At 44.0% G+C, this 26159-nt stretch overlaps 1 protein-coding gene across 4 annotated transcripts in view; it reads left to right on the top strand.

The window, feature by feature from the left end:
- LOC134608848 (growth factor receptor-bound protein 10-like) overlaps window positions 1-26159 on the top strand; it is a 568153-nt gene that overhangs the window by 409522 nt on the left and 132472 nt on the right. For 3 of the 4 annotated variants that reach the window (XM_063452029.1, XM_063452031.1, XM_063452032.1), the window contains one exon: window positions 15243-15341. The exons of the other annotated variant lie outside the window; for it this stretch is intronic. In XM_063452029.1, coding sequence (XP_063308099.1) covers window positions 15243-15341 — 99 coding nt within the window. The remainder of the gene's footprint in view (window positions 1-15242; window positions 15342-26159) is intronic. 4 annotated transcript variants of the gene reach the window in all.

Below are 26159 nucleotides of genomic sequence, written 5' to 3' on the forward strand. Positions count from 1 at the left end.
ACAACGATGCAACGGGCCTTACAGGTGACCTCTGCACCACAACACGCTGAGTCATAGAGATGGTGCCTAAACCCATTGGATGGGTACCAAACTCCCACCACAGCTAGTGTCAGGGTAAGCATATCATAGAAAAGCAGACAGTGAATACTTCTCATTCAAGCCATTGGGGTGGACAGTTTGTAATGTCCTGATCCAGTATAGCTCCCTCTGTAAGAGCATCTTTTTACGGTCACCTCCCCTTCTGGGCATGGGAACATGATCGATGGCCATCAATTTCATGGTTGGGAGAGTATGTCCTAATTCGAGGAAGTGTTTGGCAACCGGTAGTTCGGATTTATTATCCCTGTATGCCGTCCTGATGCTTGACCTATGATTACGTACTCTTTCTCTCAAGGGTAGATCGGTCTTTACGATGTAAGTTAGCCCACACGGACACACTAATTTGTAGACCACAAAGTCACTCGTGCACGTTAGACGATGTTGTATTCGATAACTAATGCCTGTGTGTGGATGGGTAAATGTTTTCCCTGGGATCATGTGTCCACAGGTTACACAATCCAGGCAACGATAACACCCCAGGTTCTGCGCCGTTTTATCCTTCAAGTAACAGTGTGTAGGGTCCGTCTTTACTAGTAGATCCTTCAGGTTTTTATTTCTTTTGTAACAGATCATTGGTGGTTGTTGGAAAATGGCCGGTAGCGTGACATCGTTTTTTAGTATTCTCCAGTTGTCGTGGATAATGTCCCTGAATTTCAATGATGATGTAGTATATGTAGTAGGAAAAACCAATCTCTTGGGCTGTGCCGTGGATGATGAAGTATCAATAGTTGTAAGGCATCTGTTGAGAGCTTTATGTAGCACACAGCTACTGTATCCCCGCTCACAGAATTTATGCCACATACTCTTGAGTTGTTCTTGAGCACTGTTAAAATTAGAATTGTTTCGCAGCACTCGGAGAAATTGAGAATACGGCAATGAATTTTTTAATGCTGTCGGATGGAAACTATTTGCTTGTAATAGCATGTTGCGATCCGTGGGTTTGGAGTACAGTGTGTAGGCCAGGCTGGAGTCCACACGTGTTACTCTGACATCCAAAAAGTCCACTGAAGATGCATCCACCACCGCTGTGAGTTCTATATTAGACGTACATGAGTTGATCTGTGCAATCATCTGTTCCACCTCCATTGTGTCTCCCTTGACTAACATAAAAATGTCGTCGATATAGCGGACGTATAATAGAATACGGTCTTTGTAGGGTTCCAAGATGTAGTTGGTCTCAAAGTTGAACATGTAACCATTAGCATACATGGGTGCCATAGCAGCACCCATGGATGTTCCTGCAATCTGTCTGTACCATTCAGATTCAAATCTGAAATAGTTTTGAGATAGAACAATGTCCAGTATTTCCAACGTGAATTCTATTGGAGGACCAGCGTAGTATGTGGACGTAGCTAGAATAGATCTCATTGCCTCAATCCCTTCTTGGTGCGGTATTACTGTATACAAGCTTTTCACATCGCAAGTCACTAGGACTATAGGTTCAGAGGGTAGCAGCATATCGGACAATCGCTTAATGAAGCTTGGAGTATCTTTAATGCACGTTGGGAGATGTTCTATGGTTTCCTTAAATAGATGGTCCAACCATTTTGCCAACGGTTCCAATACGCCCCCTATTGCAGATACAATGGGGCGTCCAGGTGGTGTCTCTCTGTTCTTGTGCACTTTGGGCAGTGTATATAACACTGGGGTTCTGGGTGCTGTTGACTGCAGGTATGCAAATAGTTCCATAGAGATGTGATTGGAGTGCAAGCCTCGCAGTAAGCAAGTTTCAATCAGATGGATCACTTGTTCCGTAGGGTCATTTGGCAACTTAAGATAAGTCGATTGATCAGAGAGTTGTCCCAAAATTTCGGAGCGGTAATCAGAATAGTTTTGAATGACAATACCGCCACCCTTGTCAGCTGGCCTAATGACGATGGTCTTGTCACTAGCCAGTGACTTGATTATTGCTCGATCTTTTTGTGTGCAATTGGAGTGGTGTGGGGAACTTTCTTTCAGATGGTCAGATGACTCTTTGTGCACTGAACGTAGAAACGTCTTAATAGAAGCCTGATTGGGCATGGGATCAAATGTACTCTTCTTCTTAAATTGAGCAGACCTGGTAGAGTAATCAGTGGATTTACTCCAAGCTTCATTAAGCGATTGTCCGATATGCTGCTACCCTCTGAACCTATAGTCCTAGTGACTTGCGATGTGAAAAGCTGATAGACAGCCACTAGAGGAGGACTTTACCCTGCAAGGTTATTATTGCATTTTTTTACAAAAGGATGGTGAGAGTTGGCACCCAGACCACTCCAATGGGCAGAATGATCTGGGTGCCTAGAGTGTCCCTTTAATGTGCATAAGTGCGAGATAATGCATCTTGGACGTAAAAATCCAAGGGCAGAGTACAGAATATTTGATTGTCCTAACCTCCACATCTGAGAAAAGGGATTTAGGGGTAATTATGTCAGATGACTTAAAGGTAGGCAGACAGTGTAATAGAGCAGCAGGAAATGCTAGCAGAATGCTTTGTTGTATAGGGAGAGGTATTAGCAGTAGAAAGTGGGAAGTGCTTATGCCATTGAGACCTCACTTGGAGTATTGTACGCAGTACTGGAGACCGTATCTCCAGATGGATATTAATACTTTAGAGAAAGTTCAGAGAAGGACTACTAAACTGGTTTGTGGATTGTAGGAGAAAGGTTGAAGGAACTTAACATGTATAGCTTGGAGGAAAGACGAGATGGGGGGATATGATAGGAACATTTAAATACATAAAGGGAATCAACATGGTAAAGGAGGAGACTATTTTTAAAAGAAGAAAAACTGCCACAACAAGAGGGCATAGTCTTAAATTAGAGGGCACAGGTTTAAAAAAAAAAAAAAAAAATCAAGAAGTATTACTTTACTGAGAGGGTAGTGGATGCATGGAATAGCCTTCCAGCTGAAGTGGTAGAGGTAACACAGATAATGAGTTTAAGCATGCATGGAATAGGCATAAGGCTATCCTAGTTATAAGATGAGGCCAGGTACTAATGAAAGTATTTAGAAAATTGAGCAGACTAGATGGGCCAAATGGTTCTTATCTGCTGTCACATTCTTGGTTTCTATGAGTATAGACTGACACTACCTTTTGGAGCAGCCATTTTCGTTTACTTATAGAGTACAATATGATGAAAATTGGTCATATTTTAGACTTTGAAGCACATTGTTGGAAGAAGCCAGATGTTATGTCATCTTTTAGGATTTAGATTACAATTTTATTTTATTTTTGAGGATTTACAAACAACCCTTCCTTTTAATTGTTCAGAGATGTTGAATTAATTTCTTTTAAATTATAGAACTCCCTGCTTTCTCCCTAAGAGGATGAAGCAAGAGGAGTGGCTTGCTGTTAAAATGTGAAATCTTTTATATCTTTTTAGTGGCATTAACATAGAAAATAAAGTTGACTATTAAATCAAAACTTTACTTACAATTAGTGATGTACCGAACTGTTCGCCGGCGAATAGTTCCTGGCGAACATAGCGTGTTTGCGTTCGCCACGGCAGGCGAACACATGCGTGGTTCGATCCGCCCTCTATTCGTCATCATTGAGTAAACTTTGACCCTGTACCTCACGGTCAGCAGACACATTACAGCAAATTAGCAGCAGACCCTCCCATCTCTTGTACAGCATCCATTTAAGATTCATTCTGAAGCTGCATTCTTAGATAGAGGAGGGAAAGTGTAGCTGCTGCTCATTTGATAGGGAAATGGATAGCTAGGCTAGGGTATTCAGTGTCCACTACAGTCCTGAAGGACTCATCTGATCTCTGCTGTAAGGACAGCACCCCAAAAAGGCCTTTTTAGAGCTAGAACATCAGTTTGCTTTTTTTTTTGTGTGTGTAATGTAATTGCAGTTGCCTGCTTGCCAGCTTCTGTGTCAGGCTCACAGTGGATACTGTGCCCACTTGCCAAGTGCCACCACTCATATCTGGTGTCACAATAGCTTGCATTTAAAAACACATTTTTTTTTCACTGTAATAGATTGAATAGTAGTTATTTGTCTGCAAGCGTCTGGGTGTCAGGCCTTCAGCGTGTACTTTGCCAACCTATGCCAGTCCACTTTGCCACTCATATATGGTGTCACAATAGCGTGCTTTTAAAAAGAAAAACAGTTTTTCACTGTAAGCTAATAGCAGTCAGTGTCCTTCAAGTGGGTGTCAGGACTTCAGCGTGTACTCTGCCAACTTCTGCCAGTCCACTTTGCCACTCATATCTGGTGTCACAATAGCGTGCCTTTAAAAAGAAAAACAGTTTTTCACTGTAAGCTAATAGCAGTCAGTGTCCTTCAAGTGGGTGTCAGGCCTTCAGCGTGTACTCTGCCAACCTCTGCCAGTCCACTTTGCCACTCATATCTGGTGTCACTATAGCGTGCATTTAAAAAAAACCAAAAAACTTTTTTCACTGTTATAGATTGAATAGCAGTTGCTTGTCTTCAAGCGGGTGTCAGGCCTACAGCGTGTACTCTGCCAACCTCTGCCAGTGCAGATGGCCACTCATATCTGGTCTCACAATAGCTTGCACGCATAGTACCACTAATCCAAAAAAAAAATTACAGGCAGAGGCAGGCCACCCCGCATGGGCCGTCGTGGTGCTGTGATTCCCTTTTGCCCTAGAATAATGCCCAATTTTCAGAGGCCATGTACCCTGAACTTGAAAAGTTCTGAGGACATAGTTGACTGGCTAACACAGGACACCCAATCTTCTACAGCTTCCGCTCGGAACCTTGACGCACCATCCTCCTCCAGCTTAGCTTTGGGCACCTCTCAAGATACCACTCACCCGCCTGCCGCCACCACCAACACTAGCACCACAGCCGCTTCACTTTATCTGTCAGAGGAGTTATTAACACATCCGTTTGAAGAAATGAGTGATGCGCAACCATTATTGCCAGAGGATGTAGATAACAGGGATATGTCTCAGTCAGGCAGCATTACACACATGGACGTACGGTGTGATGATGATGTTGTACCTGCTGCTGCTTCCTTTGCTGAGTTGTCAGATACAAGTGAAGCGGTTGATGGATGTCACGTGGGTGCCCGCTCGGCAAGAAGAAGCACAGGGCGAAAGTTCAGATGGGGAGACAGAGGAGGAGGAGGAGATGAGTTGGGAGCAGGGGGAGGTCGTCGCAAGGAGCTAGTGGCATAGTCAGACAGCATGCATCGGCACCCGGGGTCAGCCCGACAGCACGCCAATCAACGCATGCTGTGTCCACCACCAGAATGCTGTCATTGCAGAGCTCATCAGTGTGGCATTTTTTTGTGTGTCTGACTCTGACAACAGCGATGCCATTTGCAACCTGTGCCAAAAGAAACTGAGTCGTGGGAAGTCCAACACCCACCTAGGTACAACTGCTTTGCGTAGGCACATGATTGCACATCACAAACGCATCTGGGATCAACACATGAGTACAAGCAGCACACAAACTCAAAGCCGCCATCCTCCTCCTGGTCCAGCATCTTCAGCCACGTCAACCACTGCTGTCCTCCTTGCCCCTTCTCAACCATCCGCCACTCCGTCTCTCGCAGTTTACGCTCATCTGCCCACAGTCAGGTGTCTGTCAAGGACATGTTTGAGCATAAGAAGCCAATGTCAGAAAGTCACCCCCTTGCCCAGTGTTTGAAAGCTGGCTTGTCTGAACTATTACACCAGGACGAGGACTAAGGTCCTTACCACCTAATGAAATAAACAAAGGTATAGTTAATCTTTCAGGGTTTCCTTTATCTAATTTAGAAATACAAGTCCTAGAGAAAGGGATTAAGTTTGCCCCAAATGAGGGGATTAATTATTTTGAGTTGTATATAGATTTTAAAAAATTTGTGAGAGAACTTACTGTCAAGAGACATTTTTTGAAACAACGCAGTACCCCTCATGTGGGTGTTGATGGTACGGTAACAAAACATGACCATTTCAAAAGGAAGTGCCATTTATATCCAGTATTTAATAAAGGGTCACATTTAGAAACCTTTGAAGCAATGGTGGAGAAAGAACTTATTAAAAAATTAATTAATAAAAAAAGAGATAACTTAACATATCAGGAAAGATCTTGCCTTAAAACTATGATGAAAAGAGATGATATTGTTTTTAAGGAGGCAGATAAAGGAGGGGCAATAGTTATTATGAGTAGGACTTATTATTTACAAGAATCTTCAAATATCCTTAATGATCAAGTGACACACAGGAAACTCAAGAATGATCCAACTAAACAATTTAACAAAATTTTAAAAACTATATTGATCAAAGCGGTTGCTGATCAAGTGATTTCTCAAAAAAATCTAGACTTCCTCCTAGAAAAGAATCCTATGATTCCAATTTTTTATTTTTTGCCCAAGATTTACAAAAATTTATTTTTTCCCCCTGGCCGTCCAATAATTAGTGGTATTAACTCTATAACGGCAAATCTCTCAGCCTTTATTGATTCATATTTACAGAAGTATGCACAAGAAGCTTTATCATATGTGAGAGAAACTAAATCTCTCTTACAAGAATTAGAAAATATTGAATGGCGAGATGAATATAGTTGGGCGACTCTGGATGTTACGTCCCTATATACAGTAATTCACCACAATCAAGGAATCAAAGCCATTCGTTATTATATGGATCAAGATAAGACCATTTCTGATGACCTTAAGACATTTATAATTAAAGGGGTTCAATTTATTCTTGAACAGAATAATTTTTTCTTTGAGGGTTTGTTTTATTTACAAATTAGAGGAACCGCCATGGGCACCAGGTTTGCCCCCAGCTATGCAAGCACATTTATGAGGAAATGGGAGGACCATTGTGTGTGGGCTGGTCATGGCTGGGGGGCATCCCTGGTGCTCTGGCGGCGATACATCGACGACGTGATTATAATTTGGGATGGTGATAAGACTTCTTTCGATATTTTTTCAACATATTTAAATGACAATAATTTAAATTTAATATTCACTCCGACATGGGAGAAGAAATCCATTATTTTTTTGGACGTAGTCCTGTTTAATGAGCAAGAGAAAATACATACTAGATGCTATTTTAAGCCAACTGATGGCAATAGTTATGTACATAAGACTAGCTGCCACCACCAACCGTGGCTTAGAGGAATAGCCAAAAGCCAATTAACTAGAGTCAAACGTAATTGTTCCAAACCCCAAGAATTTCAAATTCAGGCGGGCCATATTAAGCAAAAATTAATTAAACAAGGTTACAATAAAAACAGTATAGAGAAGGAAATGAGAATTATTGGTACTGGTAAGAGAGAGGATCTATTGAGGGACACTAATAAATCTAAGGGCAATGTTACACACAAATTTGATTTAGCATTTAAGACAAGATTTAACACTCATCATAACGAAATTAAGAAAATATTTCGAAAGCACTGGCCTATTCTTCAAAATGATCCTGTAATGGGACAATTGTTGCCTAACAACCCAAGAATGATTTATAGGAAAAATAAAAATCTTAAAAACATGCTAGCGCCAAGTTATATCAAGCCTATTAATAAACCAATCCCGATTACCACCATTAAGGGCTTTAGAGGTTGTAGAAGCTGTGTGGCATGTAGTACAGCCTCCTTATCTTATTCCAATACTTTCCAAAGTACCATTACAGGGAGATCTTTCCCAATTAGGTCCTTCATTGGCTGCCGCACGGACTTTGTGATATATCTGCTGCAATGTCCGTGCGGCAAGCAATACGTGGGACGCACCAAGAGATTGTTAAACGTTAGATTTATGGAACATTTAAATAATATAAAAAAAATTCTCACTACCCACTCGGCTCCATTGCACTGTCAATCGTGTCCTTCATTTAATTTTAAGAATTTTTTATGTAAAGGCATTGAACATATCCCCCCCCATTGGAGGGGGGGAGATAGATTAAAACGACTTCGCCAGAAACAAACTTATTGGATACATTGTTTACAGACACTGGAGCCGAAGGGGTTAAATGTGGATATTGATTTGGTTTGTTTTCTCGAACATTAGAGATTTATTGTATTAGTATTGTATTATTATTTTAGTTATGTGGAGTATTTATGTTGTTTATGTTCATTATATATTATTTATTATTAATGTTTTTTATGTATTATTATTAGTGATTCATTTGAGTTTATGTTAAGATTATTATTACTCTTTACCACTTAGGCATTAGATTAGAGTTTTTATAAATAATCAAATATAGGCATTTAATAAATTGAATGTGAAGTTAATCAAAATATTGGTGTCATTCAGACACATGTTTTATATATTTTTTATATTGATACTCTTTTTTTCTTTCCAATGTTGAGTGTTAGTTGCAATATACTGACACTTTTTTTCCAAGTATAGTAATTTGCCAATTGCGCATGTGTATACACGATTATGGGGACTCACGGAGGCCAATATACTTTTGGACGCGAAGATACCGCTGAAACGCACGGAAGTACAAGTTGGAACGCAGACGTCACTTCCGGTGACATTTAAAGACTCGAAAAGCGGGAAAGAATATAACGATCAGCTGTGAGTCAGCAAGTTGATGATCAATCCGGAACCAAGCTTGAACACACCCACCACACCACCAATAGGATTAAGAGTAGTCTTATATATTGGGACTGCGGGATGAGGGAGAGTACAGCGGGAATTTTTTCTTGTATGGAAATTGTTGATTTTGTATGATTATTTTAACCTAAGAGGTCCCTGATGAAGTTCTGATTGAACGAAACGCGTTGGACCAGTGCCTTTTATTTTATCAAAGAATAAAATATCTATTTTTCTACCATACTTATTGTTCCTGCTCTCCTTTTGGTTTCCGGATTTTTTTTGTACCCATTGCATCCAGTGGATCCAGTGTGTGACCCGCCTACAGGAGTAGGTGGTGGTAATTTCAAAGCAAATTCTCTATCTACATCTTGTGAGTGCACCTGATAACGTGTCCGTTATAACAGACTTGTAACAGTCTTCACTATGTTTGATTATTTTTTTTTTATAGGTTCAGACAGCGTCTTCCCCTTTCTGTGTATCCATTTGTTCTATTAGGCACCTATGTGGAAAGTTACTGTCGGGAAGCTGTCAATAAGTTGAGTTTGTTTTTATACATATATTTTTTGTACAGACTATTAGTGTGTGTGTATTGAACTATTAGCCCGCCAGCTTTTACCATACAAGCTGGTGGAGTCTGAGGCGTTCAAAAAATTTGTGGCTATTGGGATACCGCAGTGGAAGGTACCCGGCCGAAATTTATTTTCACAAAAGGCAATCCCCAACCTGTACTCAATTGTGCAAAAGGAAGTAATGGCATGTCTGGCACACAGTGTCGGGGCAAGGGTCCATCTGACCACTGATACCTGGTCTGTAAAGCATGGTCAGGGCAGGTATATCACCTACACTGCGCATTGGGTAAACTTGCTGACGGCTGCCAAGCATGGAATGTGTGGCTCTGCAGAGGAGTTGGTGACACCGCCACGACTTGCAGGCAGGCCTGCTGCCACCTCCTCTACTCCTCCTACTCCATCCTCTTCCATAACCTCCTCAGCTGAGTCCTCTTCTGCTGCTGCGTCTTGCTCCACATCAACGGCACCCCCGCCCAGCTCCCCAGGTACTATTCCACATCCCGGATACGGCAGTGTCACGCCGTCTTGGGTTTGACTTGCTTGAAAGCAGAGAGTCACACCGGACAAGCACTCCTGTCCGCCCTGAACGCACAGGTGGAAAAGTGGCTGACTCCGCAGCAACTGGATATCGGCAAAGTGGTTTGTGACAACGGAACAAATTTGTTGGCGGCATTGAAGTTGGGAAAGTTGACACATGTGCCGTGCATGGCGCATGTGTGTAATCTGATCGTACAACGCTTTGTGCATAAGTACACAGGCTTACAGGATGTCCTGAAGCAGGCCAGGAAGGTGTGTGACCATTTCAGGTGTTCCTACACGGCCATGGCGCACTTTGCAGATATCCAGCGGCGAAACAACATGCCAGGGAGGCGCTTGATTTGCGACAGCCCGACACGTTGGAATTCAACACTCCTAATGTTCGACAGTCTGTTCCAACAACAAAAAAAGCTGTTAATTAATATTTGTATGGCCGGGGTGCTAGGACAGCATCTGCGGAGCTGGGAATTTTTTTGCCACGTTACTGGACGCTCATGCGCAATGCCTGTAGGCTCATGCGTCCTTTTGAGGAGGTGACAAACCTAGTCAGTCGCACCGAAGGCACCATCAGCGACATCATACCATTTGTTTTCTTCCTGGAGCGTGCCCTGCGAAGAGTGCTGGATCAGGCCGTAGATGAGCGTGAAGAAGAAGAAGAAGAGTTGTGGTCACCATCACCACCAGAAACAGCCTTATCAGCATCGCTTGCTGGACCTGTGGCAACGCTGGAAGAGGATTGTGAGGAAGAGGAGTCAGAGGAGGAATGTGGCTTTGAAGAGGAGGAGGAAGACCAACCACAACAGGCATCCCAGGGTGCTCGTTGTCACCTATCTGGTACCCGTGGTGTTGTACGTGGCTGGGGGGAAGAACATACCTTCATTGAGATCACTGAGGAGGAGGAACGGGAAATGAGTAGCTCGGCATCCAACCTTGTGCAAATGGGGTCTTTCATGCTGTTGTGCCTGTTGAGGGACCCTCGTATAAAAAGGCTGAAGGAGAACAACCTGTGCTGGGTGTCCACACTACTAGACCCCCGGTATAAGCAGAAAGTGGCGGAAATGTTACCGAATTACAAGTCGGAAAGGATGCAGCATTTGCAAAATAAATTAAAAAGTATGCTTTACACAGCGTATAAGGGTGATGTCAAAGCACAACGGGAATCTAACAGGGGAAGAGGTGAAAGTCATCCTCTTCCTCCCACGATCACGCCGGCAAGGACAGGATGCTTTAAAGACGTGTTGTTGATGGAGGACATGCAGAGCTTTTTAAGTCCTACGCATCGCCACAGCCCTTTGGTTTCCACCCTCAGAGAATGACTCGACCGACAGGTAGCAGACTACCTCGCCTTAACTGCAGATATCGACACTCTGAGGAGCGATGAACCCCTTGACTACTGGGTGTGCAGGCTTGACCTGTGGCCTGAGCTATCCCAATTTGCGATAGAACTTCTGGCCTGCCCTGCTTCAAGTGTCCTGTCAGAAAGGACCTTCAGTGCAGCAGGAGGTATTGTCACTGAGAAGAGAAGTCACCTAGGTCAAAAAGTCTAGATTACCTCACCTTTATTAAGATGAATGAGGGATGGATCCCGAAGGGACTGACAGTGGGCGATACATTCGACTAAAAAAGGCCTGATGAGATGAGCTGCCTTGGGCTAAAAATGGTCCACACGCTGCTGTATTTTAGCTCTGAATGCCGGTTGACTTGCGTGACTTATCCGCCACCAACTAGGGTTCAAGCCGCAATGTTTTAGGGCACTTTCTGCCTGGGAAACAAACATCAATTTTTCTGGCCGCTGCTACTGCAGCGGCTGCAACAATACCTAATTTTTCAGGCATGTGTACATGCCTAATTTTTCGGGCCTTTGGTGCTGCACTGTGGCTTCAAAAACCAAACAAAAAAAAAGGCACATAACATGGATTAAACTGATAGGAGTGGTGTGATAAGTAGTACTATTCCTATCTGTTGGCACATTAGATTGCACGCGCAGTGCCCCAAATTTGAAGTAGGAGGACCGACCAAGCATCTTTTTCCATCTCCCGGTTCCTAAAATCGATGCCATATACACGTCCCCTGATAGGGCGCCAGCTCGTTATTCTCTTGGGCACCAGCTCGTTATTCTCTTTTTCACTTCACTAGGGACACTTTACTGCACTATGGGCACTTAGACCCACTCTTTGTCTTGCACACTGTTATTCCTAGCCAGCATCTGTGATGGGAAATCAGGCAGTCATCTAAACGTTTAGATTGAGCTTTAGCTTAGAACACCCTTGAAGGTGTTTAAGGAGATTAGGGCTAGTTTAGAGGATTCTTCTTAGACCTCTCTGAGTCTTTATAGCCCTTCTACCTATCCAGCATTTCTGGAAACTAGCTAAGAGAAAGGGTGGATGTGTGTCTGTGATACATTTAACTTTATATCACCTTATTGACACTTTTTATGACAGCATCACTCCGGTCTCCATACTCTCTGCCTATACCCATCTATTTAGAGGGAATTTCCTTGCCCCTGGCAATATTATATAATCGGTAATAGTATTACCATCATTACAAAATTAGCCACTATAGGGGAATGAGTATAGTATCCCTTTGTTATTTATAAATAATACAATAAAGACTTTTGTCCATTACTCAATTTACTTTAACAAAGGGTACTAACCACGGTATTAGGAAGCATTACTCTGCTTTCCCTTTCTCCCTCTATTATACACCTATCCTCACTAGGATTTGTAGGTATCACTTTATTATAGTTGTCTAACCTTTTCCTATGCTAGTTTTAGATCTCCTTCTTGGGAGATTTTTTTCAGTTTATTAGCATACTTTCAGGGACCCTTGGTGTTGTACGTGGCTGGGTGGAGGAAGAGACCTTCAATGACATCAGTGAGGACAAGGAACGGACATGGCTAGCTTGGTATCCAACCTTGTGCAAATGGGGAGTTTGCGGTTTTGCAAATGGACTGTTTGCGGTGCGTTAAACGTGGAGTTCGGTCTGTCACTGTGAAGCGGGCGTAACCCTTACACTACCTGATCGATACAACATCATACAGTAGGTGCCCCCCTCATTATTTTTATGGCCCCCACACAGTCCCTATTCTGCTCTGTGTCAGTGTGTATCAGTGTCCCTGAGGACAGGTGTCAATCCATATCTGCTAAGTGGCCCTATGTAGGGGGAACAGTCCCTATTTTGCTCTGTGTCAGTGTGTATCGGGGTCTCTGAGGTCAGGTGTCAATCCATATCTGCCAAGTGACCCTATGTAGGGGGAACAGTCCCTATTCTGCTCTGTGTCAGTGTGTATCAGGGTCTCTGAGGACAGGTGTCAATCCATATGTCAAGGTGTCAATATGTCATATGTCAGGTGTCAATTCATATCCATTTTGATTTAGGAATGTTAGGTGATGTATGCCCTTTATGGATTAAAACCAGACTCTGCATCAACTGTGTAATTTTCCATGGGAGTTTTGCCATGGATCCCCCTCCGGCATGCCGCAGTCAAGGTGTTAGTCCCCTTGAAACAACTTTTCCATCACTATTGTGGCCAGAAAGAGTCCCTGTGGGTTTTAAAATTCGCCTGCCCATTGAAGTCTATGGCGGTTCGCCCGGTTCGCGAACGTTTGCGGAAGTTCGCGTCCGCCGTTCGCGAACCGGAAATTTTGTGTTCGCAACATCACTACTTACAATTAGAGAAATTGCATGATACAGCGTAGAGAGATGATTTGTCTGTGGGTTTGTGCAGTCATGAATGAAGATTTTGTAAGTTGTTTTTAAAAGCTATTGTGTTTACTCAAAACTTTTTTCAGATTTTTTTTTTTTCTATGGAATTTGGGGATTTTTTTTTCTTTTTTTTCTTTTTTCTTTTCCATCACATACTAGACAAATAATACCAAGTGAATAGCTTTTACTGCAACAAAACAAAGTTGCTGTTTAGAAAAGTAAGAAGAATATGATAAATAATGCGATAAAGGATGGTCTACTGACTATTTTTCAAATGCTGGATGTTCAGAGTAAAACTAGAATTTAGTTTTTTACAGCTAATTAAAGATTACAATCATTTCAAGTAAAATTGTGTATAGATGTTTGTATGTGAGATATAGAATAATCTTTTACAATGTTGTATTCAGCATTTTATTATTATTATTATTATTATATTGTTTATATCCATGAAGTAATTTTAAAAGTCTACCCTCTTTCTCTGCTTTTTCTTTTACACAATTTTCTGGAGTTTGGTAAATATTTGGAGGAGTTTCTCTACTATCTAGCACATCTAAACCCCAAAGGAGGAGAATGTTTTTTTTTTCTTGTTTTTTTTCTTGGTTACCTATCCGGATGTTAAGGTGCAACTACCCACTGCTTTCTACTGCCACTTAAATAATGGAAACAAACTTGCATGAAGAAAACAATTTAAATAATACATACTTTCTAGGACAGTGGTTTTAAAACCTAGTTATATAGTAACACAAGCAGTCTAAGTGTTGCCATTTTACATTTACATGTCTACTGTTTATTTCTTGTATGGTCATAAGTTGTCATTGCAAAGTACATAAAATTGTGACGCAATCATCTGATGAAGACAATGAAGGGACACTATTGTCACCAGAAGAACTACAGCTGAATATAGTTGTTCTGGTGTCTATAGCCCAACCCTGCAGGCATTATAATGTAAATGCAGTGTTTGCAAAGCTTCCCAGGGACACTCACAATCAGACAGCCACCAGAGGTGCTTCCTGGATCAGTGCTTCATGCTTTGAATGGAGACACCTAACCATCCCCATAAAGATGCATTGCTTCAATGCATCTCTATGAGATGTTGATTGGCGCATGGTGGCATATTAGTCTCCCAATGCTTTCCTATGGTAAAGCATTGAATTGGCAGATAACTCACCTTTTTCACTGGAAAGAGGAGGCAAGGGGGTGTTTTTACACATATAGTGTGTTTACACATATAGTGTCAGGAATATACATTTGTATTCCTTACACACTATAGTGTTCCTTTAACATATTGTAGCATTCAGGTCATGCTGAACTTGTTTCCCCCCTCCCCCTCCCCTCTCTTTTGTTTTCAATAGTATTTGTGTTATACTATACTGAATTTATATTATATATAAAGTTAGCAATCAAACAAAAATGCCTAAACTCACCCTGGCAGATCATTGCAAATGTGTATGTTAAAGCAGCAACAATCTGAATGGCACCTTGTAGAACCAATAACACAATTTTTGCCACTAGTAATTTGTTGTAAATAAGTAAACTTGTGTGGGAGGTGAGGTTTACAACTGATGTCTTATACTACTAGCCAGGTCCTACATTATTATCCATAGCATCAGGGGTGAGATTTTTACTTCCAATGGCAGCTAGTGAAAATGTTGAGCCCTGACGGGCTGTTTGGGAGCAACCTTAGTGGATAGAAGGAACATTTCAATCATATTTATAATACAGTTTATAAGAACTGCAGCATTGTATTAGTTAATAGGTGGGATACAAGTTGGTGATTTATTTATTTTTTTTAATTTTATTTATTTATTTATTTATTTTTTCTTGTCTTGATATCCAATTTCTTCATAGCCATGCAGGGTAAAAAATGAGGTAAAGGACCTGCGTCTTCTTTGCGCAGAAGATGAGCAAAGCAGGACATGTTGGATGACCGCATTTAGGCTTTTGAAGGTAATGCCATTCATGAAATTACTCCTGGTAAGGACAATTTAAAAAAAAAAATTGCAAGTCTGTCTTGCTGTCTCTTTGGCTGCTTTTTTCATACCACCTCAAAGGGATATAAATCTGCATACAGTTATACATAACACAGTGATATACTCCAGCCATAGTTACCTAATTTGTTAACCAGTTTGGTAAGAGTTTTCTAAATGTACACATACCCCTTTCTCTCTCTCTCTCTCTCTCTCTCTCTCTCTCTCTCTCTCTCTCTCTCTCTCTCTCTCTCTCTTTCTTTTTCTTCTTCTCTATTTAGGTTCAAGTGATCTAACAATTATACAATTCTTTTAGTTAGCTTAAATGCTTATTTAGGTATTCTATGTAATACAAAGGTACACAGGAAAAGACTCACTTTTGAAGGATGGGGAATCTACCCTTATCCTATCTAACACACACTGTCAATAAACCATACAAAGTGAAAGGGACACTATAGGCGCCCAAACCAAGATCAACGCTGGAACTGGGTGAGTTTATGAATGTTTTTATTTTTATTTTTTAAACCTTTATATTCTAAGGGGGTGGAGGTGGAGACGGGTGGGACATGAGGGCACTATATTAGAAATCCATCTATGTATTCCTAACACTGTAGATCCCCTTTAATAAAATGTATAAAAATAGATCGAGAAATAAATATCTTTCCACATATATCATCTAGAGGACCTTTTGAGTGTCTACTGCTAAGCATATACATACGGGTATTGGGAGGACCAAACTATTAATTTAAACTTTATTTGTATTATTACATTAGTCTGTCCCAAAACCTATATTAAAATTAGTCTTACTTTGTTATCCATTATGTTGACCAAAATGTACTGGTGGAAAAAGTTGAGTAGTGTGTAATCATAGAGCCAATTCTGAGGGTTATCCAAAGTTAAGGTAAAAAGTGATTTGGTAGTATATTGCAGCTCACAGGAAATTGTGTTTCGATTCAATTTCATTATTTAATAGACATCTGGAGCTGGATGAATCTATCTAACAGTGGGAATACAGTACTTTAAAATATAAAGCCTGCACTATTCACTGGCAATTTGCCATTTAAAGAAACATAGCACGGCAACCTTTATTGAAATATTAATAGCTATGTTTAGAGGCTGATCAAGCTCCCAAACGATACTTGAAATAATTATACCAAAAGGTATCTAAGTATCTACATTCTGTTTGTTGGTTTCCACAATGAATATAAATTGATCCTTTCCTTAGAAGCATGCTAGATTTAAAGAGTTCTTAAAGGGACACAGTAGCACCCAGATCACTTCATCTCAATTATGGGGGCAAGGTACCATTTCCTCCCATGTTTTATCCCTGCAGCTGAAAGCATTGCCATTGTGCGGTCACTCGGCCACTAGAGGCGCTTCCAAGGAAAGAGCAATGTAAAACACAGAGACACTAGTCTGTCAGTGATTTTATATGGGAAAGCATTGCATTGACCAATAGTCATCATGCATTGATCATCAATCTCTAATATCTCAGCCAAAGAGGCAGGGCCAGCCATGGAGACAGTCACTGTGAGGTTGAAAATGTAAATAAAACAAATATATTTATTTTTTCTCCTGCAGGTAGAGTTCTGGGACCTAAAAACTAAACCTAAAGTTTAGTATTGGGTATATACATTTGCATTCATAATGACGTAGTGTTCCTTTCTGGTTTCAAGTCTAAGAATTAGTACCCCGATTGACATTACACTTCCAAACCCAGCTTTCCAAATAACCATCCATTCCCTAATCATTCTAAGCACTAAATCTCCCTATATGTATAGGTGTGCTGGTACAGTGATTTAATGGTCAGACACACGTTTTGCCGCTTCTAAAAGCCGCTTCATCAGGGACAACTGCTGATCTAAAGCCTCTGTTTTGTGGCTAATTCAAAAAGAAAAGAGCAGGGATAATGTGTACATGAAGTTCCTCCCATCCCGTAATTAAATGTGGGCCTTCCCTAATTAGTCTTTGTGGCGGACCGCCTGGTACCCCAACTGGGTACCTCTGCCAAACACGCTTCCTAACTATTGCCGGGACACCATCAGCACTTCAACCCCTAGCCGCCACAGCTTGGCTGGTATCTCGCCATTGCTTCCCACCCTTGACCAGTGTCCTGGATCCAGCTCCCAGTGGTCAAAGCCCTCCTACAGAGAATATCGCAGGTATTGCCTCCCCCTCCACACACATTTGTCGAGACATAATGCTGGGAGTAGATCTGTTTAATGCAGGCAAGCACTCACAATTTATACAAACCGTAAACTCCTCCCCTGTGCCTGAGAGATAATTGAGTCAGGAACTGTACAAACTCAATTATCTCCACGTACAGAAAAATACAACAATTTACAACACCCCCCAAATTATCCCCAAAAATACATGATCGGAGTGCCTATCATATCTAAAAAGCACTCGGATATGTTTGGTGGTTTGGATTTGCCTTGGCATACGAGTGGTGGCCAGCCAGCCGAACACTTAGGATACATAGTGTGAAAGTGATGATTGAGGTGTCAGGAGAGGTCAATAAGGTTAACAAGCCCAGAGGTCGTCCGCAATTCGTGTGTTTGTTTGGTTCCCGAACAGAAAGGGAAACCACACAAAACAAGTACATTAAAAGGCTGTAACATAGACCATAGTCCTTGGGCAGGAGGCTAGCCAGCAGGCTCCTCCAGGAGCTTGTGGCAGAGGCATCTTTGCCACACCACAAAATCCAAAGTTTTTGGCATCCCCACAGTGTTCCATCTTCATATATCTGACATTGCGTGTTTCTCTAATCACTCTCACTGAGCAAATATATTCTCCAGAATCCTGATCTTAAAGGACCTGAAGTACTAAGTAGTGTAATAAAATTGTAAATTTCGGAATTCTGATGTTACTCCTGTACAAAGCCCAACATTGTTTTAACAATTTTGCTTAAAATTGTGTGTATAGTCACTCGTATCCGAGGGATGGAGCTGTAAAGAGCTTTAACATCCAAGCTGCATAATACATTTTAATGGATTCTGAAGATATACAAATGCTACAGGGTTCCAGAGGCTAATTTCTACAAAGGAGCACAGAACACAGCATACACTTACATTTTGTCTAATATTATTGTTATCGTACACAGTTAGTCCTTCTGCATATTTGGTGCTTTTTTTAACCTAAGGTGGATTGTAAAATGTTGCTATAGTGGGAGATAGACAGTCAAATTCATATTTCATAAGGCCATTGTTCAAGCGCTCTAGAAGTATGTCTTTCAACTGTTGCAAGGAAGATGCAGTTAATTAAATATCATACTTTCCTCTGTGCTGTTTAATAGGAGCACAGTAATTTCAACATAGTTACCTCCATTGTCAGAGGATTTTATTAGTATATTATGGTTATTTTGTAGGCCCTTCCATGTTAGATTGTGTGGGGATATTTATGGGGTGAAAATATTTTCATAAAAATTATCAAAAATGTATTTAATAATTTTATTATATCAGATTTATATCGAGAATTACCCACTATTTAATTCTCTTAGATCATAGAGAACGATCATTATGATAATTTTTACACCATACAATAAATCACAATTTTTTTATAAAAATATAATTCATTGTGACAATAATAATAAAATAATTATATGTAACATGCATGATAATAATCAGTGAGTATTTAGTATAACATTGGTATACAAAATATGGCAATGGTTTAAACAAATCCAGCGGCTAAGAGCAACCAACTGTCAAGACTTAACAATTTATGATCGGGTACTTCACACACAAAAAAAAAAAAAAAAACTAACTTCACAGAACTTCATCAGAACACACAGCACAGCGAAAAGTCATAAAATCTTGGCTAACAGTTAGATCAACTGGGTAACCCTTTCAATGCTGGCTAGATCCTCCTAGGCATATAATATCCTATTACCATGCACTTTTAATTAATGCAATGTTCATATTATTAACCATTCCATGGAACCATGCAATAAGAGTAATCTACCAGATGTTACCAACATTTTTAACTCTACATAATATACGCTATCTTATTCCAGAGCAAATCAATACATCTGGATAAATGTGGCATGCTAACCTGTTGGTAAATATTACCATTAATATATAATTATTGTTTATTCCACCTGCAGTAATGGAATTTTATAACCATATATTGTTTAATTAACTAAGATTTCTAATTATGAAATCTAGCCAATTTATCCAGGCATATATTCCTGCTATTAGTAAAATTTTAATTTATTTAAATTAATTAAATAAAACCAGCATAATTACCAGTCAGATGATTAGATAGTACCAGGAACTTGAATGGAAGTATGATTGATGTGTATAGGATGTGTGTAAGTAATAGGAAAGTGGTGTTGGTTAGATAGTTGTAGTAAAATTCTTAGTGTTCAGGAGGTGTTTCTTGAGTTGAGTCAAAGAGTATGAGAGTTGGATCTCCCTGAATATCTCCCCTTTGTCCTTACTTTTTAAAGGGCCAAACGTTCTGTACGTCATTAGTTGATCTGACGAATAAGAAACTGTAGGTGTGTCTAGTTTATCTAGTATTATCTTGTTTTTGGTCAATAGATGGCGCCCTTACGTCACCAAATTTCTTGTCCTCGAAAAAGTTAACTAATTTTGATGACGATTCTGACCTAATTTGCTTATCTACAATGACTGCTATCAATTGCCAGACGTGTCAGTTCAAAGCATTTTCTTTGGTTTTAACCAGACTGTGGGGCGGCAATATACCTTTAAATCTATTTTCTGACACGTCTAAACCTTAGCTTACAATGGGACCTTGTAATATTTAGAAAGTGTAACGGATCGCCTGGCACCCCGACTGGGTACCTCCGTTAATGGATGCTCCTAGCGCTTCCTGAGGACTCCAAGCACTCTGGCAGACACCACAATCACCGAACCGATTCAGCATATGAATCTTCTCAAGCATATGAATGCTGTAGACCGTTGAATAGGAACCATACGAATAGGCTTACACTCCTAGCAGTCAACTGGAACAGCATGCAATCAATCCTTCCCCCAATAATGAGACGACACTTCACTTTGAGGGTTAAAACAGGAACTCTGGACTGGCTCATCCAGCCTGGCTTTTATTTCCATCTCACACATACAGGCCACACCCAGGGGGAGGCATAAAATAACCAATCCGAGATATGGTACAACCCACACATCCCCTCCCCTTAGCCTGAGAGATAATCCACTTATTATACAGTTTAAAACATAACTTTTACACAATATCTGTAACTTCAAAACCATACATCACATTCACATACAAATCACATATTCAGACTCAGCATACTTTAAACATAAACACTTCCAAAATTCAGGCAAATCCCTCCAGTGGATCAAAAGTTACACGGAAGTCCTTTTATGACCGACCGCAAGCACATTTTCTTGCCCAAAACAGTTCCATAGATTTGGGCTGTGCGGTCGGTCAATTCCCGGCATAAAAACGGCTAAGTCCCATTCGAAGTGTGCCTGTACTTCGACTTTGGTCGAAGTGTCGAAGTGGAGTTGATGTTAAGGGTCGGCGGTGTTCGAAGTTAAAATGGCCGCCGCCACGTGGTCCTTTGTCCGATACCGGCCGCTTCGACGACTTCGGTAACTTCGACAGCTTCGACCGCTTCGACAGCTTCGACTGTGTCTGAAGTGCCATATACAAAAGTACCAATGGGGGGGGCGTGTCCGGCAGCCGAGGAAGATGGACGCCTAACTCCGGAGCTCCTCGTGGCACCCGCAATAACACTGCTATAATACCGGCACCAAGCCCGTCCACACACAGATATGGGTCGCACTAGGAAGCAATCCGACCCCACCGGCACCCCGAGACCCTCGGGGCGCGAAGGGGAGCACTCTATCCGCTCTTACCTCCAAGCCACAACTCGCGCCCGTTCACCACAGCGGGAGGAGGAGGCCGCAAGCCAGGACATGGATTCCTTCCCCTCCACGCTGGCTAGGATGTCGCCAGCACCATCCACCGCATCAGAGGTACAGCCCCCACAGGAGAGTGAGTGGAAGGCCATACTCCCTAATCTGCTCACTAAGGCAGACTTTGAGGCCCTATCTGAACGGCTGGGCCGCGTGGTGAGGGAGGAGGTGGCTCAACTCCGCACTGACCTGACTAATGTGGAAGCCCGGATGTCAGTGGTGGAGTCTGAGGCCAGGTCACTCCGCACGGACTTGGAACACACTAATTCGGCCGTGGCCAGCCAGGAAGCAGACACAGCCAACCTAGCCACGTGGATAGATGACTTAGACAACCGCGGCCGCAGGATGAATCTACGGATCCGCGGGGTGAGAGAGGGTGGCCCTGCAGAACACATACCTGACACGCTGCAGCGCCTGTTCGCCCAGATACAGGGGGGCCCACAAATGCCCAGACTCGGCATAGTCAGAGCGCATAGGGCACTGCGACCCTTGCCGGGGCCGGGAGAACCACCCAGAGACATTGTGTGCTGCCTAGACAATTATCAGCTGAAAGAAGACATACTGCGCACAGCTCGCCGCATGGGTACCATCCGCTTCGAAAACCAGAACGTATCAGTATACCAAGATTTATCCAGGTACACCCTGCAGGCTAGGAGAGCCCTACGCCCAGTAACATCCGCGCTGCAACAGGCAGGAATACCATACAGATGGGGCTACCCATTCTCCCTCTCGGCCAGGCACGGCCCAGACCAACTGGTGGTGAGAAGGCCTGAAGATCTCCCGGGTTTCCTCCGCACCATGGGCCTCCCACCGCTTCAAGTTCCAGATTGGCTGGCAAGATCGTTTTTCCAGCTCCCGCCAGGACCTCAGCAGCCGCGCAGACCGGACCAAGGTCCTCAAAGACCCCAGCAACAACGCCGCAGGGACCGGAGTCCGGGCCCGGCAAGGCGCGAACAAGAGAACTAGCAGGCTGCCGGCCGGAGAAGCGGGAGCCCTAGGTTGAGAACCTGCTAGCAGCACAGAGGACTTGCAAACCGTGAGTACTACTTGGGGAGACACGCAGCCACAAACTGGCCACATAGACCAAAAATGGGGTGGGGAACGGGGATACGGGAACAAGAGTCCACGACACACCACGCAACATGGGGTTTCGGCTCTAGGGCACTGATCCGCACTTGCAGAGCCATGGGGGGGAGCTGCTCAGGACACTTGGGGAGGGGGACGGGGTCCAGCATCTTCACTGGCATTGCTAAGGCCGGGCAGGCATACAAGTACTCTGAACTGCTACTGATATGCTGTGAGCTGTTGGACTGGGGGCCACACACGGCACTTAACTCGGGACACAACAACGAACATGCCCACGGTGAGGGGGGTTAGAAAGGCACCCCGGGTTACTCTGAGCCGAAGACGGACGGACTTTCCCACCAAGTAAGGTCATGGACTAGAAGCGATACTACTAAGGCATACAGGGACTCTCCCTTCGGTTGCCTGCCTACATACCGGCTCCTGACTGTTTGCCCACTTTTACAATCTAGGCGCTCCTTATCAGCCTACTTCGGTTGGTTCAGCATTGTCAAGGTTTATATGTATTTAATTTCGTGGGTAACTTAACGGACCATTACGCACTGCCCCCTTCTGTACATTTCTACACGCTGTCGGCGTTGGACGGCCCGCGTCCCTCGCTGGGGGTGGGGCAGAACGGGAGTGACGTGGGGGGGGGCTGCATACGCTCAGGGGAGGGGGGGATGCCTGGGAGGGTTGGACACGAGAGTGGGTAACGGAGGGGGGGGATAGATAGGAGACAAGTGGCCGAATACCGGACGGTGGAAGCTGGGCGGAGAAAGAGGCCAGGTGGCAATAAGGGGAGACGTGAGATAGACGCCCCGAGGCAACACACACAGATGTCAAGGGGGGTGGTAGGGAGGGGGACAGGAAAGGGGGGAGGTATGAAGAGGGGGGGGGGAAGAAAGGGGTGGGAACACGGGGGGGGGAGGGAAAACAAAAAAAAATACATGAATGATGATTGCATCAAGACAGACCTAGCGACAGCCCAAAGATTGGCTTGCCTACAAGGCCTTGCCTTAACTACTTTCATTGCAGTAGATATAGCAATAGGAAACCCGACAGACCAGGGTAGAGGCAACCACGAAGACATACCGGAGTGATGGGCCGCAAAGAGCCTAACCTCCGAACCTCCGAACATAGCCACTAGCCTGAACATTAATATACACTCACCCCGTAACCCCACGAGCACACAACCACCTACTAACCACCCAGCCCCGCCTGCAACACAGCTACGACGCGCATGCACCCAAGTAGGAACTCCCAAACTGAGGCCTCGCCAGGGACATAATATACAGACCGAGAGACACCACAGTAAAACAGAGAGCTATTTAAACATAGAGACGCGACACATAGCAATATGCATGGCACACACACGCAGACCCACATATGCTCTATACAGAAAGGACGGAGCGGCCGCTCCACCTACATAGCCACCAAGGGGACGAGTGACTACACTCCACATACCACACACGGTACCACATTCCGCGCTGCCACGGAATCGACGGACCGAATCTGGTCGGACAGATAACCAGACTCCCCCACAGGCATAGGACAAAACAACCCCCAACTGGTAGAGGACACATCACTCCTGACACCGACACAGGCACCCCACTCGGGGCGACCTAGGGACCGGTAAATCGGGACGCTTGTCCGATATCCTAGACTTAACAGACCTAACCGACAGTAAACACAGATACAGCTCCATTCTGAACCCAGACGCACCACCGACAGCACGTAGTGACACACGTACACACAAGGCTAGCCCACTTCGCTCCCTGGACCTCGCCCGGACGATGCCGACACCGGGACCGGGCGGATACGCTAGGGAGGACTTATGTATGGTCTCCTACAACGTCCGCGGCCTGAACGTCAGGGAGAAACGCTCCAGACTACTGCGCGACCTGAAACACTACAAAGCCTCGATAGCGTTCCTCCAGGAAACGCACTTCCAGGAAGGCAGGGCACCAGCCTTGAAGGATCGCAACTATCCAATGGGATATTTCAGCCACAACCCAAACCGACGCTCGCAGGGAGTATGCATCCTCTTCTCCCGCCATGTCCCGTACGTTGAGCAAGCCACCGTACGATGCAAACAAGGCAGGTACCTCTTCACGAAAGGCACAATTCTAGACCAAACGTACACGTTCGCTAATGTGTACGCTCCGAACACGAAACAATACCACTTCCTACGTGCCGCATTAAACACCCTGATGAAATTTGCGGAGGGCACCTTGATCATGGGCGGAGATCTTAACCTGGCGATCCATCCGGACCAGGACTCGACGGCCTCGCATGGGAACACACCATACAACAGGCACGCCAACACACTTCGCCTCCTACACCTCCACCAGCTGGCGGACTGCTGGCGGGCGCTACACCCCTCCACCAGGGATTACACGTTCTATTCAACGACACACGCGACCTATACAAGACTGGATTACTTCCTGATGCCTCACCGCAACCTAGCCCTGCTCAGTGCCGCAGAAATCCTACCGATGACATGGTCGGACCACAGCCCAATCCGCATACAGATGAAGTCACCGCTACACAGACCCAGACAAATGTCATGGCGATTGAACAAATCACTGCTCTCAGACATCACGGTTGTAGACCAGATGCATCAACACATCCAGGAGTACTTCGAGGACAACGAAACAGACGAAGTCACCCCACTGACGTGCTGGGAAGCGCACAAAACAGTTATCCGGGGCCGGCTCATCGCGATATGTGCGACCCGTAAGAAGAGGGCGATACAGACGATACATGAACTCAGCGCGGCAATTGAGATCTTAGAGGCCAGACACAAACGCACCCTAGACGCGACGACATACGAAGAACTCCAGACCAAGCGGTCCCAACTCACCACACACCTGAACCGCGCAATCCAACGTTCGTACCAACATTACAAACATATGATCCATGAACACGGGGACAAATGCGGGAGACTGTTAGCAAATCTCCTGAAGCAACGCAGGAGCCAGCTATATATACTGAAAATCAAAGATGCACAACAACACCTCAGACACCTACCGGAACAGATTTCGACAGCGTTCCATGCGTACTACCAAAACCTATACAGTCTCCGACATACAGATCCGGAGCATCCGAGGCCCCAAAAATTGGAAGACATCCGCAGATACCTAGCTGCGGCAGACATACCAGGAATAGGGGAAGTAGACCAGGAAGCACTAGAAGCTCCTATAACCCCAGAGGAATTAGCGCAAGCCATCAAAAAAGCGAAAACGGGCAGAGCACCGGGACCGGATGGCCTACCCCTCCAATACTACAAAACCTTCGCTGGAGCCTTATTACCGAAACTCATTGCTGCACTGAATTCAGTCCAGGACGGGGCCACACCAACGGCCCAATTCACCTCAGCGAACATTACCCTTCTTCCAAAGGAAGATAAGGACCGGACACTATGCCCCAGCTACCGCCCGATCTCCGTTCTGAATACGGACCTCAAACTGCTAGCGAGCGTGATGGCGGCACGCCTGGCACCGCTGCTGCCCACCGTGATCCACCCGGATCACACGGGCTTCATACCAGGCAGGGAGGTGCGGGACAACACCATCAGAGCCCTGAACCTCATAGTCCACGCGAAAGCACAGAAGGCCCCAACTCTACTCCTGTCCACAGACGCAGAGAAAGCGTTCGATAGGGTGGACTGGGACCTGATGTTCGAAACGCTCCGCTCCCTTGGCATCGGGCCCCAAGTACATGTCCTGGGTGCAGACGCTGTACACTACCCCAACGGCGCGCATCCGGATCAATGGCGCACTGACAGACCCGTTTCAGATTCACAACGGCACCAGGCAGGGGTGCCCGCT

This window comes from Pelobates fuscus, chromosome 4, assembly GCF_036172605.1.
Source record: "Pelobates fuscus isolate aPelFus1 chromosome 4, aPelFus1.pri, whole genome shotgun sequence".
In the NCBI taxonomy this organism is placed as follows: domain Eukaryota; kingdom Metazoa; phylum Chordata; class Amphibia; order Anura; family Pelobatidae; genus Pelobates; species Pelobates fuscus.